Source organism: Schistocerca nitens, chromosome 2 (assembly GCF_023898315.1).
Source record: "Schistocerca nitens isolate TAMUIC-IGC-003100 chromosome 2, iqSchNite1.1, whole genome shotgun sequence".
Taxonomy (NCBI): Eukaryota; Metazoa; Arthropoda; class Insecta; order Orthoptera; family Acrididae; genus Schistocerca; species Schistocerca nitens.
Window position 1 is genome coordinate 180255579 of NC_064615.1, and position 14933 is coordinate 180270511.

Sequence of the window (14933 nt, forward strand, 5' to 3'; positions counted from 1 at the left end):
GGAAGGATGTAATGGGACAGATGAGACTAATGTGCTTCCTATATGAAAATGGCTACCACAACAGTAGAAGCTCTAGGATGAGATGCTAAATCACGTCTGCCAACTTCATTATCCTCAGGAATGAGGGAATGGTGGTGATTGTGTTGTCTACATTTAGCTGTCAATCAAAATTCAAAGTTTTGAAGATCAGCCCATCAATTTTATTTAGCACATCATTTATAATATGTTTGAGAAAAAGTGTAAAGTCTTATTCTGTGACTAGTTTTTATTTCCATGCTAATAATTTTTATGTGCATTAAGTGTTTTTTGCTGCTAGCCAGCTGTCATCTCACCAGCCTCATAACTCTTAAAATATAAAAAACTCAGTTCATAACATTCAGGCCGTGCTGCATAGCATTTTCTTAGCAGTACAGCATACCAGGCACATAATGCCTCCAAATTAGGAGTTTCCACTTGAGCTATAACAGCACCATGGTTCAGATGTTGATGTGTGTCAATAAGTGTCACCTGGAAAAAATAAAAAAGTAAATTTTCCCACATACTAAAAAAAGTCTATTACTTTGTTTATTTTTTTACTATTTACCAAGGTTTATAACTGAGAGTTTGTTACATTGAGGACTTCCTACACTACTCATAAGCATTATATGTCAGCATTAAGCAAGTTAATGTACCTTATTCTGGTCTTTTTGAAACACAAATAATACAGATCTATTTTCCGCAATAAGAATGACAAACAGCTCTGATCCCTTGCGAGCTGGTGGATTCCTAAACCAGTCTGCCAATGTGTCATTCATCTGTTCATAAAGACTTGCTCCAAGGTCAAGGAGATAAACATAGCTTCTCTGTGAAACACACATTACTACTTATTTTATTTTCATAGGCTTTTAGTTAATGTATTTACAATGCACTTCTTTAATACATAAAATGCTGCAGGTAACACTTACCCATTCTGTGATAAACTTTATTTTGCTCTTTGCAGCAGCCATTGCCTCTGGTACAGTCATATTTAAATATTGCAAATTTCCTTTTTGCAAAAGTTGCCTATGTATTTCATTTCCTGTAAAAATAATTTTTAACTGCTATTAAGTATGTACAATAGGACATCCTGTAAAAGACTTTCTGAACATAAAATTTTCTACATAGATTTGCTATATAATCTCAGTAGAATTACATATTATTTTGAAGAAATATCATTCTAAAGTGTCAGGTAACTTATTTGTCTGTGGTCTTTATTCACCTTACATGAAAGGTTAGCTAAAGATGAGAGACTGGATCACTGTGCATGCCCTCATAATATGTGAATGATGGCCTAATTTTTTTTTATGTCCCTTTAATTTCTCTCTCAGTACAGTTTATTGTCATTGTATCTCCAACGGGTCAAAATTTTTATAAAAATGGCAATTAGTGACCTACTTTATTTTCATTATCAAACAAAAACTTACAGGTAGATGATGCCATGCTAATGGCTTTCACATGTCACAGGTCAGGTACACACATAAAAAAAAGTTTTGCGTCACCTTGGTTCTGAGAGTTCCGGAACCTGTACAGAAAATTGGACTAGAGATCAACATAAACATCATTTCTGCCATTTTTATTGCTAATGAAAACCACACATTGCATGTTGTACCACCGTACAGCAAGACCTTCAGAGATGGTGGTCCAGATTACTGTACACTCTGATACCTCTAATACCCAGTAGCACATCCTCTTGCATTGGCGCATGCCTGTATTCATCATGGCATACTATCCACAAGTTCATCAAGGCACTGTTGGTCCAGATTGTCCCACTCCTCAATGGCAATTCAGCGTAGATCCCTCAGAGTGGTTGGTGGGTCATGTCACCCATAAACAGCCCTTTTCAATGGATCCCAGGCATGTTCAACAGGGTTAATGTCTGGAGAACATGCTGGCCACTCTAGTCGAGCAATGTCATTATACTGAAGGAAGTCATTCACAAGATGTGCAAGACAGGGGTGCGAATTGTCGTCCATGAAGATGAATGCCTCGCCAATGTGCTGCTGATAGTCGGAGGATGGCATTCACGTACCATAAAGTCATTACGGCGCCTTACATGACCACCAGCGGCATACGTCGGCCCCACATAATGCCACCCCAAAACAGAAGGGAACCTCCACCTTGCTGCACTTGCTGGACAGTGTGTCTAAGGCGTTCAGCCTCACCGGGTTGCCTCCAAACATGTCCCAACGATTTTCTGGTTGAAGGCATATGCGACACTCATCGATGATGAGAACATGATGCCAATCCTGAGCGGTCCATTTGGGATGTTGTTGGGCCCAAATGTACCATGCTGCATGGTGTCATGGTTGCAAAGATGGAGCTCGCCATGGACTTCAGGAGTGAAGTTGTGCATCATGCAGCCTATTGTGCACAGTTTGAGCCATTAACATGACGTCCTGTGGCTGCACGAAAAGCATTATTCAACATGGTGGCGTTGCTGTCAGGGTACCTCTGAGCCATAATCCATAGGTAGTGCTCATCCACTGCAGTAGTAGCACATGGGCAGCCTGAGTGAGGCATGTCATCAACAGTTCCTGTATCTCTGTATCTCTTCCATGTCCGAACAACATCGCTTTGGTCCACTCGGAGACTCCTGGACACTTCCCTTGTTGAGAGCCCTTCCTGGCACAAAGTAACAATGTGGACATGATCAAACTGCAGTATTGGCCATCTAGGCAGAGTTGAACTACAGACAACACGAGCCATGTACCTCCTTCCTGGTGAAATGACTGGAACTGATCGGCTGTTGGACCCCCTCTGTCTAATAGGCGCTGTTCTCACATGGTTGTTTACATCTTTGGGCAGGTTTAGTGACATCTCTGAACAGTCAAAGGGACTGTGTCTGTGATAACAATATCCACAGCCAACGTCTATCTTCAGGAGTTCTGGGAACCGGGGTGATGCAAAACTTTTTTGATGTATGTGTGTATATATGACTACAAAATAAATGGCTCTGAGCACTATGGGACTTAACATCTGTGGTCAACAGTCCCCTATAACTTAGAACTACTTAAACCTACCTAACCTAAGGACACCACACACTTCCATGCCTGAGGCAGGATTCGAATCTGCGACCGTAGCAGTCGTGCGGTTCCGGTCTGAGCGCCTAGAACCGCTAGACCTCCGCATATGACTACAAGTTTTTGGGAATTGTATAAAGTATTGCAGAATGTACAACATATAACGATATAAGAAATATCTTAGTGAGGCCTATGTATGCCACAATCAGATGATTGCCAACTGTTTTAAGGCACTGTTAGGTGTGGTAGCAAAATTTCAAACATTATAGTGCTTTAATTGCTGAGCCTATCCGTGACCCAGAAATGGTCAATGTGTACTAGTTGATACCTTGAATTTTTTGTTGTTGTAAGTTTTGTGTCCAGAGGAAATAAAAATATATAACTTGCATTCTTTGCTTACTTTCATTCTGTTATGTTGTATTGGATCACATTTTGGGGTAACTTGTCAAATCAAGAAAAAGCTTGTAATATGACTCATTTATGGTGTAAATTCAAAAACACCATGTTTTGCTTCTCAGTATATTTCTTCCTTAATGAAATTTGTTGAAATAATATGACTCTATTCCTAACCAATAGGTCAACACATAGTATCAATACTAGGAATAAGAACAATCTACATAAACACCTAAAATCACTTACCTTGGTCCAAAAAGGGATCCAGTATTAAGGGACATGCATTTTCAATAAACTGCCAGCAACCATTAAAAACTTGGTTTCAGATAAAGCACAGTTTAAACAGAAGTTGAAAGACTTCTTGGTAGGCAACGCCTTCTACTCTATAGATGAATATCTCAACAGGGGCTGTTAGATCAGCTTACGTAAAAATGTCCATTAGATTTCAGTTTTGACAGCACTTGGTCATAACAGTCAAGATTAGGTATTTTGTGTTTGATAAATTTATTTAAAGTGCATAACTATGTTCATTCTGACAGTATATTAAATCTGTAAATATTAAAGAGTTCCAATTTACTGTACTGTATTCACATATTTTGACAATATCCTGACAAATGATCAGGAAAGTGAGTATTATATTCAAATGTAGTATGTTTTTTATGTTATACTTTCTGACATGTTCCACAGCCAGGAGAATCATCTGATTTTTGGGACTATGGAACGAAAACTGAATGTAATTTAATTGAATCCTTATCTATAATAATGGGTGACCAGGAGTATTTGGTAAGAGGTAACGAGACTGATGTAGCGAGGACATGGGAAAAGATACCACACCGGCAAGACTATGCAAATGAGAGACAGTGTACAGGGACATTGATCCACTCTGACAAGCAAGGGATCTCATTATAATGGGACAGGTAATGTGGTGAAGGAAGTGAATATGTCTTAGATGTATGAAGGAAGACTGTGGTCAATTAACTGGAGGATGTAGGAAGTAGAGCAAGTCAACAAAGCAGGACCTGAGAGCTGTGACTGGTTGTTTTTCTTTTCTTCTTTTCATTTGGGAAGTGGAAGGGGGAGGGGGAGGTTGTGGTACTCACAGTTAGGAATAAGACATAAGTTTTCTGATTTTATATTTTTTTTATTTAGAAAAACAAAGGTTACAACTGTAGAATGAAATAAATCATCTAAAAAGACTGCTATAAATGTGAGCTTCTGGAAAAAGGCTTTCTTCTAAAGTAATTTTCTTCTTTAGAAGAAGCTCTTTTGGCTGAAAGCTCACATGTGTAGCAAGTGTTTTTGTTGTGCTTGACAGCAACTCAATTCTCCTTTCCATAATATTGTCATTATTCCGTCCTGAATTTTATTATTTATTGATCCAAAACTAATGATATTTTAGAAAACATATACCTTAGTTACTTGAGATTCACAATATTACAAAAAAAATAATAAGAGAACAGTTAATTTGGTTATTTTACACTCATAATTTTACACATGGGTAGTATAGAAGGTATATTTGGAGACATGAACTTCTATTACATTATGTGACAGTTGTCAACAGGGAAAAGTAAAATACTGAATGAGGAAATGAAATGAAGGAAGAAAGACCAAGAAAAACACGACCTTAGATGAAATAAGTGTCATACCATACCTGAAGAAGCAGGAGGGTGGTGGTATGGCAGCTGGCAGCATTTCTGTCATTATGTATCTGTTACTATTGTAACTGGTTGCTAAAAATAATTTTCAATGAAAAATATAAAGTACAGATAGTATGAAATATTATGTACTACCAATTACTCTGTGGTTATCACATATCATAGGTTGGTAATAACACACTTTAGATGTCATAAATGCATTTATTAGACACTGAAGTAAGTGTGAACAACATGGCAGTACAAAAGTTGTGCGGTGAGAGAGCATAGCACAAAAGCAGTCCAAATAGATCATAGTCAAAGATAGGGCGCTCTATGCCAGAGGCGCCACTGAGACCCCCTCCCCCCTCCCCTGCTCAGGAGGGAAGCTACCTCACTCGAACTCATAATCGTCGTGCCAGCGTGGCAGTTGAAGACAGAGGCTGGCATGAGAAGTAGGCACATAGAAAACTGTGTTGCACGAGTCCCGTGTGACCAACTGCTGCGTAGGCTGTGAGACATTGCTCGAAGTCAGGTCTGCAATGTCAGGAGGTGGAGCAGCAGTGACAGCAGTCAGATCAGAAGTGATGGAATGCAGGTCGGACAGGTATCAAGGCAGTTTCAAGCAGTTAATAGACACAGTCTGTGGTCGTCCATTTAGATGAATTACAAACATATTCATGCCGCAAAATAACAGGCGGTGGAGGCCCAAATAAGGTGGTTGTAAGGCCACTCACATGGAGCCATTGCACAGCATCACAAATTCACATGATGCAAGGTCCTTGTGGACGAACACCGGTGGTGTGGAATGAGGTCATACTGGGCGGGGTGAGGGGGGGGGGGGAAGAGGAAGGGCTCTCCATAGAGAATCTCAGCCAGCGATGTGTTCAAGTCCTCTTTATGGGCTGAGCAGATGCCGAGCAAGACCCAAGGAAGGGCCTCGGACCATAATGCACCGTGGCACATAAGTGCCTTTGACCTGCGGGTGGCAGGCTGTGGTGTGGAATTTAGAGACACTGCAGAGCTCACACAGTCAAGCAAAGAGCACAGATTGGAACTGTCATCCCTGATCAGTCATGAGGAAAAGAGGACAGCCGTACCTTGCAAACCATGCAGATAGGAAAGTGTGAGCGATGGTCTCGGCTGTGATCTTGACGAGAGGGACTGCCTCGACACAGTGGGTTAAGCAGTTAATGATCGATGATATGTATCTGTACCCCTTGGAGGGGGGGAGTGGACCAACCACGTCTACATCTACATCTGGATATATGCTCCACTAGCCACCAAGAGGTGTGTGGTGGAGGGCACAATTTGCGCCAAAGTCATATTTCCGCCCCCCTCTGTCCCACTCACGGATTGCGCGAAGGAAAAACGACTGTCTGAACGCCTCAATACGAGCTCTTATTTCCCTTATCGTTGAATCATGATCATTGCATGATTTGAAAGTTGGTGGTAATAATATATGCTCTAAATCCTCGGTGAAGATCGGATTTCGGAATTTAGTGAGCAGCCCCTTATGTTTAGCACGCCGTCTATCTGCAAGTGTGACCCACTTCAAACTTTCTAGGAGTTCTGTAATGATCTCACGATGGCTAAATGTACCAGTCACGGATCTTGCTGCTCTTCTTTGGACCTTCTCAATCTCTTGAATCAGGCCCAACTGGTAAGGGTCCCATACAGACGAACAATACTCCAAGACTGGATGAACTAACATATTGTAAGCTATTTCCTTTGTTAAAGGACTGCATCACTTCAGGATTTTACCAATAAAGCGCAATCTAGAGTTCACCTTACCCATTACTTGTGTAATCTGATCATTCTATTTGAGACCATTTCGAATAGTCACACCCAGATACTTGACGGATGTTACCACTTCCAAAGACTTGGCATTTATTTTGTACTTGTACATTAATGGGGATTTTCGCCTTGTTATACGCAGTAGGTTACACTTACTAATATTGAGAGATAACTGCCAGTCATTACACCATGCATTTATTTTCTGCAAATCCTCATTGATTTGTTCACAACTTTCGTGTGATACTACTTTCCTGTAGACTACAGCATCATCGGCAAACAGTGTAAGGCCACTGTCAATACCATCAACCAGATCGTTTATGTAAATTGTAAAAAGCAGAGGGACCAATTACGCTGCCCTCGGGCACACCTGAAGTTGCGCTTGTTTCTGTTGAAGTTACCCCGTTCAGGACGACATACTGTTCTTGTCTGTTAGAAAACTTTCTATCCAACAGCATATGTCATCAGATAGACCATAAGTGCACAACACTTTTTGTAGCAAGCGACAGTGCAGTCGAGAAATATGGCATCAACCTGGGAGCCGGTATCTAGAGCCTGTTGTATATCATGCACAAAGAGGACCAGCTGTGTCTCGCATGACTGCTGTTTCCTAAAACCATGCTGGTTTCTGCAGATGAGCTTCTCAGAGTCTAGAAAGGTCATTATGTCTGAACACAAAATATGTACCATGATTCTACTACAAATCGATGTCAGTGAAATTGGCCGGTAATTATGTGCATCCGATTTTCTACCCTTTTTATAGATTGCTATGACCTGGGCCTTCTTACAGTCCCGTGGAACTTTCTGCCGTTCCAATGATCCCTGATAGATAACAGATAAGAATAGTGCTATATTTGTAGCATAGTCAACATAAAATAGTCGATGTGGATATGCCAAAGGCGACCTCTTGGAACGTCAAACTTGCCTAATGAAGGTTGATCATGCCTGCTGACCTTGCTATGCTCGTATGGGATGCACGCAAGGGTCTAAGTGCAGCAGTCATACTTCACACCACGCCGGACGAAGTGTTCAGTAACCAGCCTTGTCGTGGCCTACGTTCCAGGGTGGGCCAAGTTGTTCAAATGGTTCAAATGGCTCTAAGTACTATGGGATTTAACATCTGAGGTCATCAGTCCCCTAGACTTAGAACTACTTAAACCTAATTAACCTAAGAACATCAAACACATCCATTCCCAAGGCAGGATTCGAACCTGTGACTGTAGCAGCAGCGCAGTTCCAGACTGAAGTGCCTAGAACCGCTTGGCGACAGTGGCCGGTGGACCAAGTTGTGCAGAACATTAAAAACCCTGCACCGAAGAGTGGAGGGTACCAAGGGGTGAGGAGTGCTCATAGAGATGTCGCAAAGGACCGGGATCGTCAACCTGTGCAGGTCATGAGGTTGGACAGTGATTGATGACTCGTTGTCTGAAACTAATTGCTGTATATCGATGTCTTCAGTCTGAAGTTGGGTGAGCTCATCCAAGTGCAGTGGTGTGGTTAGCAAGCAGATGCGAGATAGGTAGTCTGCCACAACATTCTCTGTGCTGCAAATAAAGCATGCATTGGAAGAATGCTGACAGATATAGTCCATATGGTGGAAACATCTCGGCAGAAGGTCTTTAGCCAGGTTACGAACAGCATCCACAAAACTCTTGTGATCAGTGTGGTTGGGTGGAGTCGGCGGTGTGCTGTTGTGAAACAGCACCCACAGCTGAGTCACTGGCATCAGTCATGATCGAAACATGGGCCTCAGAGTCCGGGTGGGCAAGTGTGATGGTTTTGGCGAGGGCAGTTTTAAGTTTACCAAATGTGTTGAGCATGGGTTTGGTCCAGTCCAGTCCAACTTCCATTTCCCCATGGTGTTTTTGCTCGAGAAGGTGTTGGTGAGGGCCAATTGGATGTAGGCAGCCTGAGGGATATGGCTGCAATAAAAGTTTGCCATACCCAGAAAACAACGGAGTTGAGCATAATCTTCAGGAAGAGGGAGATCAAGTATGGTTTTGACACGAGAATCCGTCGGTCACAGGCCACCGGCAGAGACAGTATGGCCTAGGAACGTAACTGATGTGGAACAGAGTTGAGATTTATCATGGTTGATCACCATGCTGTTGGCAGCGAGGGCCAAAAGGACTGCATTGAGGTGGGCTTGATGTTCCTCAGCAGAGGAGGAAAAGATCAGTATGTCATCTAAAAGTGTAAGCAAATGGCAGAGATAGCAAAATGGAGTCAATGAACTGCTGCCACATCTGCACAGCATTTTTCAATCCATAAGGCAGGTAACAGTATTCAAATAGGACGAAGGGGTGTGATGATGGCCGTCTTCGGAATATCCGGTGGATGCATAGGGATTTGATGGTATGCCTTGGAACAATCTAAAACAGAGAATAACTTTGAACCATGTAGTAATTGCATGAAATCCTGGATATGAGGAACTGGATAGTTACTGATAATTGTGCGAGCATTAAGGGACCTGTAGTCCCAACACATGCATAAGGACCCATCTTTTTAGGAACAAGGTGGATAGGTGAAGACCAGTTGCCATTGGAGGGGCGGAGCATGCCTGAAGCCAACAAATCCTGAATTTATTTTGCACACAGAAGTTTGGAAGCATTAAGGCACCTAGCCTTATAACGACCAAGCGGTCCGTATGTGGTGCCATTACTGATAGCCGATACCTGTGAAGGAAGACCAGCAAGGGGGGAGGGGGGGGGGCGGGGGGGAAGGAAGCAAGAAGGGGTCCAGTTGCAATGGCGGTTCACTGACCTTGGCGGGTCAGGGCAGAATGTCCGGGGCGTCACCTGTAGTCGACGAAGGAAGGTGTGGTGCAGAAGCCAAGTGATGTGAGGAATCCCGAGTAGTGTGAACAGGTGCGTCTTGGAGATTTGTCTGCAGCGATGCGGAAGCGGCAGCAGTCAGTGGACTGCTCCACACAGGAGCAATGTGTTGAGAAGACGCAGTAGATGAATGTGTTGGTTCACCTTGCTGTTATGCTGCAGATAGGCGATATATTATGTGCCATGCATGTGACAATGCAGCAGAGGCACAGGCAATGCAGGTGCATAACGCATCATTCTGGGCGCGGATTTCGTTGATCTGTTTGCATACATCTAACAAATCAGAGAGCTGTGTAGTAATAAGCTCGAGAAGAGATGCACATGTGGAAAATATAGCCAAGGAGGTGGAGAGCAGAGTCATGCTGGACTCGTTTGAGCACAGATGCGTGGCGGAGTGCGGTGGCCTGGAAGTCAGGTGAAAGTTCATAATGGTGTAGAAAATCCAGCCAAATCACATGCTCATCCACATCGGCAACATGGAAAGTCCAAGGGAAGGTGTGGACTGGTGATAGGTGAAGTGACATCTCAATGGAGCCAAGTCAGGTGAAAGTTCATAATGGTGTAGAAAATCCAGCCAAATCACATGCTCATCCACATCGGCAACATGGAAAGTCCAAGGGAAGGTGTGGACTGGTGATAGGTGAAGTGACATCTCAATGGAGCCAAGGACCGCGATAGGAGGTGATTTGCAGTGATCAAAGTGAGGTTAGCAGGTGAAAGCTTGTTGCCTGCTTGCTTGGCCAGTATAACACTGACATCAGCACCAGTGTCGATGAGGCACTGAGTGCCCGATGACCAGTCAGTGACGTAGAGGCATCACGCCGCTGGAGCGAGTGGTGCGGTGTCAGACAGTAGGCACTGTGAAAGAGTGTGGTGAGCCGTGTTGCCTAAATGTGTCCACCGAAATCGTTTGGATAGGCACAAGGCATGCGACAGTTGCGTGAGGCATCCCAATAAGTAGCATGGTACCAGCATAGCGGGTAAGCTTGGAGTCAAGGTGGTGTGGAGTGGAAGGGGGCCGCAGCTGGCTGGTGCCCACTCGGGCGAGGTCGGTTGCTGTCAGGAGGTAGCAGGCAGTAACTCCAGTAGGCCGCTAGGTGGCAGCTCCTGACAGGCAGCTGAGGAGCTGAGGTGAACATGCTGGCCTCTGCCAGCAGAGAAGGTGCAGGCGTGCCAGCTGATGGTGATGGAGGCGTCATTTGTGACTGGCAGTGTCGGTGACGAATGATAGCATAAGCTTGATCAGCCATGCATAAGCAAGACTCGAGTGGGTTGGTGACATATGACAGCAGGTGAAGTTGTGGCTCTGAAGGCATTTTGACCATCCACAATGTCAAAAGTGCGGTGTCAGGTAATGCCTGATCATCAATTAATGCACGGAGGTCCAGTCAAAGCTGCGAAAGTGTGTGGTCATCGAGGTGCTCGTCATGAATAATATGGTGGGTGGCCAACACTGGGAGGCAAGAAAAGTCCTTGATGACTTGATGAGCAGTGCTTTTGCCATCAAATACTTGTGGAAGTTGGGTGGTGAGAGAAGCAAATCGCTGATGAGGTCTGGATGAGACAAAATGTGCATCATCGTCTGAAATACCGTGGGTATCCAGTAGGTGATCCACTAATGCAAACCAAGTCTTAGGGTTATCTTTTTGCAAAGCAGGCAGCTTAGAAAACCTGCCGGGTATCACATGTTGATGCAGCACTGGCAGACGAAGATCCATACGTGCAGAGCGGAAGCCCCCAACACCAGGGTTGCAGTAGGGGTGGTCGGTGCATTTCCCAAGGTCTGCGTAGGGGGACAGCCACATGTAGCACACAGTGTGGAGTGAGCAGGTGTGAAGGTCGGCATGGTGTGTCCCACCTGCAGGCCAGACGACACCAACACAGTGCGGGTGTAATGGCTGGTGCCGTTGCAACAGCGGGCAGAAGGCGGTCATGGTGCAGCCACAGGGGGGCTGACCCAGTAACCAGTGTAGGTGGAAAGGATGGTGCCATTATGAAAGTGGACAGAAGGTAATTGTGGTGTAACCACAGAGCGATGGTTGTGGTAACTGGTGGGATCGAGGCAACTGGTGTCGATGAGATTGAGGGACACGCAGGTGGGGGGGGGATGTTGCAACACTAAGTATATAAGAATGTGCAACTCCATCCATTGGAATGTTCAAATCACAGTTCTGAAACTTCAGCGGCAAATCAAACCAAACCAAAGGACACTGCGCAGCTGAGGGGTAAACTATAATGTCCTTAACTGGGTTATCATCCACGATGTCACTAGGCAGCGTGCACTATCCATGTAGTGGCCATTGCTGCATAGTCCCACTTGACGGTGGCCATGTTGACGTGGTTAAAGTTAAGTGTCCACCGGCATTGCCGGGCGTAGATAATTGTTCACTTTTAGCCAAACGCACATTAGGTACACTTGACCACTTGTGGTCACAAGCAGAGTTAACAGGATGAGTAGCACTAGCACCGAACGACATTGGAAGATCCATTGTTCCAAAGACAATGTGGGCTGGCACACGAAGTCTGGTAATGATGAAGAGAAGCACAAAATAACTCACAAACATGCGACAATGATGTCAGAGTCACCACTGTGGTTATCATGTATCGTAGGTTGGTAATAACACACTTTAGATATTGTAAATGCATTTATTAGACACTGAAGTAAGCAAGAACAACACTGCAGTACAAAAGTTGCATGCCAAGAGAGTATAGCACACAAGCAATCCAAAGAGATCATAGTCAAAGATAGGGCGCTCTATGCCAGAGGAGCCACAAGTCTTTAACCTTTGGTAGTCATTGTCCTCATCCATCCAGCCCCTTCCCTATTCCCATTCCAGCACTACATAGCCCTCATTCCAACACAGACCCAGTCTTTTCACTTCTCTCCTTTTCCTCTCTCTCCTCCCACCCCCATCCCCGCCTCTCACCTCTCCTCTGCCTCCATCTACGCACCTAGCTGCCTACCCTCTCTCCACCTTGTCCCTGCGCACTCCCCAGCAGCACTTCCACCCATACCCTAATATCCATTCCCCTCCCCGCCAAAGCCTCTTCCTTACCCCACCCAGTCACTACTCCCATCATGCACTGGTGCTGCTGCTTGCTGTGTGACTTCAGTTGCCAGAGACTGCAGTCCTGTGTATGTGGGTTGCATTTGCATTAGTGTGTGTGCGTGTCTGTCATCTGTTTATGATGAAGGCCTCATTGTTCAAAAGCTTATTTGTGACAGTCTTCTTGTTGTGCCTATCTGTGGCTCAGCATCTCCATTACATGGAGAATAGCAACATTCCTTTTCATAATATTGTTACACTCAATCCTGGATTTTCCATTGTTGATTCATGCAACATAGACTTATTTGTAAAATTCTGGGAAACAGTTTATCATCTTATTTAGACACAGATAAATGTTACACTTACTGCATAAATACTCATTGCTTTTTTCTGAAAAAAAGCTGCTGGTTCTCACAAAGATTTTATTCCAGCAACTTCTATAATTTTAAAGTATACTGCACTGTACACTCATTGTTTCTAGATCACTTCTTGTTTTTTCTGTCAACTGCAGAATGATGGCCTTGGAGCAGCAATCATTCAATGTTCTTGTTAGTTTGAACTGACTGAGAGGAGGCCGTATCATCCTGATGAAGAGTACTGCAGAGGTTATCCATACAAGCATAGATGACCTAGGTGGAGTAACAGTAAGATTCATTTTGGAGAAACCCCTATTACATTCACTGGAAGATATTGCAATTGTTCCCAAAGTGTGCTTCAAAGGAAGAAGCATATCTGGTAGTTTATTTTCTTGGAGATATTCCTGAAAATCATGAATGCCTTCTCTTTCATTTAAGCAAAATTTGCAGGCTAACTCCCTAATTTTGTCTTCAGCAAAAGTAAATGGCTTCCCAGGACTTTATGGCTAATACCTGGTACCTAAAATCTTGGTGCATTCAGGCAAATCAGCATCATCTGCTTGAAGCAAACTTTCCAGCAGCTTCTTAAAGTCTTTTATAAAACTCAGATGAAACAATTTCAAGGCAATGTCTTTAATATTTGTGGAGTTCAGTCCTTTTGAACTTCATGGACTTCTTACTTTGTAGAGAGATACTGTAGTATGGACTAGAATTTTCAATTCTTTCTTCAAAAAATTAGACTGTACTCATTATCTTCCTGTGTGCCTTGTACAGGTTCCAGACCTAGTAGAGAGATACTGTAGTATGGACTAGAATTTTCAATTCTTTCTTCAAAAAATTAGACTGTACTCATTATCTTCCTGTGTGCCTTGTACAGGTTCCAGACCTAGACTTAGTTCACTAGCATCACACATAAGGCCCAAATCAAGAATAAATTCACACAGAGCTAATTTTGCTTCTTTTACTGCATTCTTTTGCTTCCTGAAAGTGATGGATGAGGGCTTCAAAGACTTGTCACACAACAAAAATGATATGAGAGCTAGATGCAACCCAGCAAGTGCTTAAAATTCTGTCAATTTTAAGAAGCTAAAGCTCTAGTCATTGGACAAGCCTGTAGTTCTGTTTATCTATTTATTTATTACTTGTCCACTGGATCAAATCAGTAGAGAAGCTTGTACAGCTGATGTGGGATAAAAAAAAATTACATGGGATAAGACAATACAGAAATGCATATCACAACATATACAACATGAATATCATACAGTATTTCTACACAATTTTTACTAAAGTCTCTTTACAAACAGCAGGCAAGGAAATTATAATATTTATGGACATGAATTAAATCTGATGGCCATTATGTATTCAAACACGTTACTAAATATAGAGCGCACCGCCATAGGTTTGCAGATGCTAGGATTTCTTTACTCTCCTTCTTATAAAAAGGTATGATAAAAAGGTATGACTTTTTGCAATTTTGAGCTTACTAGCAAATGTGCCAATCAGAAATGTTTATTATGTAAGCCAATGGTTTACTAATAAGGTTACTGCAACTGTGAAGGAGAAAGCATGGTATCTGGTCTCGCCCAGCAGATGATATTTTTCTCTATTTTGGTATTAATTATTCTTTCTATCTCTGTTTCTGATGTTGGCATTAAGAATAGTGTGTCAGGGCATAAATTTGGTTCTAATTTTGAGAGATGGTTGTTCTTGAGGTGATTAGTCAGGTTTTCAACTGTTTTGTGAAGTAGCAGTTGAATTCAACTGCTGTTTCTTTTTTACTGAATAATGATTTTCCATTTACTTTTAGATTAATGTCACTAGCTTGTTGTTTTCCCCTGCC

General features: G+C 43.1%; 1 protein-coding gene across 6 annotated transcripts in view; it reads right to left on the reverse strand.

The window, feature by feature from the left end:
• Positions 1-208: 208 nt before the first annotated feature.
• The window catches only part of LOC126235860 (uncharacterized), a 196477-nt gene continuing 181752 nt past the window's right edge, over positions 209-14933 (reverse strand). For 5 of the 6 annotated variants that reach the window (XM_049944751.1, XM_049944746.1, XM_049944750.1 and 2 more), the window contains 3 exons: positions 945-1057; positions 672-842; positions 209-507 (listed from right to left, as the gene is read on the reverse strand). In XM_049944751.1, coding sequence (XP_049800708.1) covers positions 313-507; positions 672-842; positions 945-1057 — 479 coding nt within the window. In that variant the 3' untranslated portion in view covers positions 209-312. The remainder of the gene's footprint in view (positions 508-671; positions 843-944; positions 1058-14933) is intronic. The other variant, XM_049944752.1, reaches the window with a different exon arrangement.